General features: G+C 44.1%; 2 protein-coding genes across 2 annotated transcripts; one reads left to right on the top strand and one right to left on the bottom strand.

The window, feature by feature from the left end:
- Nucleotides 1-112: 112 nt before the first annotated feature.
- On the bottom strand, nt 113-1,883 carry CSUI_004843 (uncharacterized protein; the record flags this gene model as incomplete). The annotated part of the gene is made up of 1 exon (XM_068065024.1): nt 113-1,883. A coding segment is annotated over exon 1 (531 nt), but the record flags the coding sequence as incomplete, so codon positions are not given.
- Nucleotides 1,884-2,141: 258 nt separating this feature from the next.
- CSUI_004842 (uncharacterized protein) lies at nt 2,142-2,746 on the top strand (the record flags this gene model as incomplete). The annotated part of the gene is made up of 1 exon (XM_068065023.1): nt 2,142-2,746. A coding segment is annotated over one exon (336 nt), but the record flags the coding sequence as incomplete, so codon positions are not given.
- Between the last annotated feature and the right edge of the window lie 34 nt (nt 2,747-2,780).

Genomic DNA, 2,780 nt, shown 5'->3' with positions numbered 1-2,780 from the left:
GAGAGAGAGAGAAAAGAGAAGGAATGGACGGCATCACTTCACGCCAAGTGAGCAAAGAGACCCGAGGTCAAAACGAAGAAGAAGAAGATGAGAGGTAACGGCCTACCTGTATGATAAGAGATTCGAGACACCTTCTAAAGTCATCTGCTGCAGCGACCAACTTCTCTATTTCTCTAACTCTTCTTCTTCTTGTATCTCCTTCTTCTCCTTCTTTTCTTAATCCTGTGCCTTCTCCGTCAAAATTGTCTCTTATTCTTCTATTCTTCACATCCTCTAAGAGATCTCCTGCCAAAGATAGAACCGCTTCGAAATCTTCTTTTTCTTTCTCCTTCTTCTTCTTCTCTCCCGTCCCTTCATCTCTCGTAGCCTCTCTCTCTTCATCTTCTCTCACCTCCTCATCCCGCTTCTTCTCCCGCCGAGAGGAAGAAGAAGAAGAGAGGGGGTGTCTTCTCCCAAGAGAGACAGCATAAGCAGAGATGGAGAGAGACGAATCCTCTAAGACACTTGCAGGATCAAACCCGAGAAGGAAGAAAGTGCGATTCTCGAAGAAAGAAAGAGAAGAAGAAGAAGAAGAAGGACAGGGATGCTGATGGAAATGGAGATTCTCAGAGACACGGTTTTCCTGGGGACGGACTCTCTTCATCTTTCTTTCTTTCTTCGGGGCGTTAACTCTCTTTCCTTTCTCTCTTTAGGAAAAGAAGAAAAAGAAGAGAGACCTCTTAAACAGCCTCCGGAGCGGAGACCAGACGATCTCTTGTTGAAACTGGCCTGGAAGAAAGAGTGAGAAAGAAAGAAAGAGGCTAAAGAAATAAAGAGAGACAGGGGGGAGAGGAAGGACAAAGGAGAGAGCCGTCGATGCTCTCGTTGACCGAGATTCGACTCGGTTTGAAAGTGCATGCAGTCATAAGATCAAGAGAGATAGAGACGCACACCTTCTTTCTTTCTTTCTCCTTTCTTCTTCATACGAAAATCTATCCAATCCTACCTCCTAACTAGAGTAAAGCCACGCAACCCTAGGTATCTTCTCCTATCGGAAACTCACATAAAGAAGAAAAAGAATTCCATTCCTTCTTCTTCTTCTTCTCCAGGGAGAGTATGCGATGATGAGAATTTAAGTGAAGAAAGATAGACAACGCGTGTGTCTTCTTTCATCTTAAGAGAATAAGGGTGTCTTCCTTTCTTTTCCCCCGCTCTTCTCCTGCTGTGACCCGACATTTCTTCTTCTCCTTCGTGTCTCCTTTCTCTCTCTTTCATTCTTTCTCTCTTTCTGTCTTACACGGAAAAGCAATGAAGGCCATTCATAGAAAGAACTAGTGTCTAACAGAAAGGAGGAGAAGAAGAAGAAGGAAATTCTCTACCCTTGTTAAGTAGAAAGAAACATACCTACCTCTCTATCTATCTTTATTCAGTCTATCTCTAGATACTTCTATACATACGTCATCATTGGTGGAGATCGATCCATCGATAGGGACAGAGAGATAACTATAGCTATATCTATACATACACATCGTTTCTCTATCTCTTTCCCTCTATATATCTACAGAGCTGGTAGGGACCTCTATAAGGGCGAGAGGTATACATTGTCTGCTGTATAGAAGAAGTCGATTAATTCTCTCTTACACTTCTGAGAGAGAGAAAGATAGAGGCGAGAATGCCGAAGTAGAGAAGGGAGAGAGACATGGGGAAGGCAAAACAAATAGTAATCCAAAGAAGCGCAAGAAAAGAAAGACAGAAAAAGACAGATAGGATGACGAATCTCCCTGACTTGTGTCTCTTCACCTTCTTGCCCTTGATCGGGGGGACTATCAGCGGAAGAAGAAGGAAAAAAGCCGTACTCCCTGCAGACCAGACAAAAGAATTGCACAAAAAGGTCCACCTCGAGGAGAACCGAGCAAAAGAAGGAAAGAAAGAAACTTGAGGAGATTCTTATCATTCTTCAAAAGATCTCTCCCCTGAACTTCTTCCTTACATCTCGAAAGAGAATGCATGCATGCGCATTGCATGCGCTTTGCATGCATGCAAACAAGGGGCATGCAGCCCAGAGGGAGGCCTCCCATAGGAAAATCGAGATACTCGCACTTCCTCTTGGATCCTCACTTGCCCCTCGTAGAAAGTTAGATCGTTTGCATGCAGGAGAAAAGAAAAGAAAAGACCGAAGGAGGGGAACACCTAAGATCTTCTTCTTTATCTTCTTGGTCTTCGCTTTCCCCGCTCCTTTTCTCTCCTCTCTTGTCTTTTCCTCCTCCTCCTTGTCGTTTGGATTTTCTCGAAGGAAGAAGAAAACAAAAGAGCAAAGAAAGAAGGAAAGCAGCCCCAGTAGAGAGACGTGCATCGTTGGTCTTCTTTTTCGCGAAGAGAAGAAAATCCTGAGAGACATAAGGAAGCCCTTCGTTCTCTTTTCTTCCCCTCTTCATCTCGTGCCTGTTTCTTTTCTTTCTCTTGTCAAGTGTTTCTTCTGTGCTTATCTGGCAAAGTAAAAAGGATCTCTAGTTCTCCTTTCTTTCTCTCTTTCAGGATTCTTCACGTCTCTCCCTTTTCTCCGAGTCTCCCCTCCCTCTTCGAAGCGTTGTCGTTTCTCTTCTTTTTCATCTTCACCTACAGAAAGATCCTCTCTGTATTCCTTCTTCCTCTTCTCTTTGTTTCTTCTTCTCATTCTCCGCATCGTCTCCTTCATTCATTCCACCGTCGTCCTTCTTCCCTTTCCTTCTTCTTTCCTCTCCGCCTAGCAGCTTGTCTCCCCGTCCACTCGGTCCTTCTTCTTCTTGCCTTTTCTTCATCTT

This window comes from Cystoisospora suis (genome assembly GCF_002600585.1).
Source record: "Cystoisospora suis strain Wien I chromosome Unknown contig_2317, whole genome shotgun sequence".
Lineage (NCBI taxonomy): Eukaryota > Apicomplexa > Conoidasida > Eucoccidiorida > Sarcocystidae > Cystoisospora > Cystoisospora suis.
This window is presented reverse-complemented; position numbering and strand designations above follow the sequence as displayed.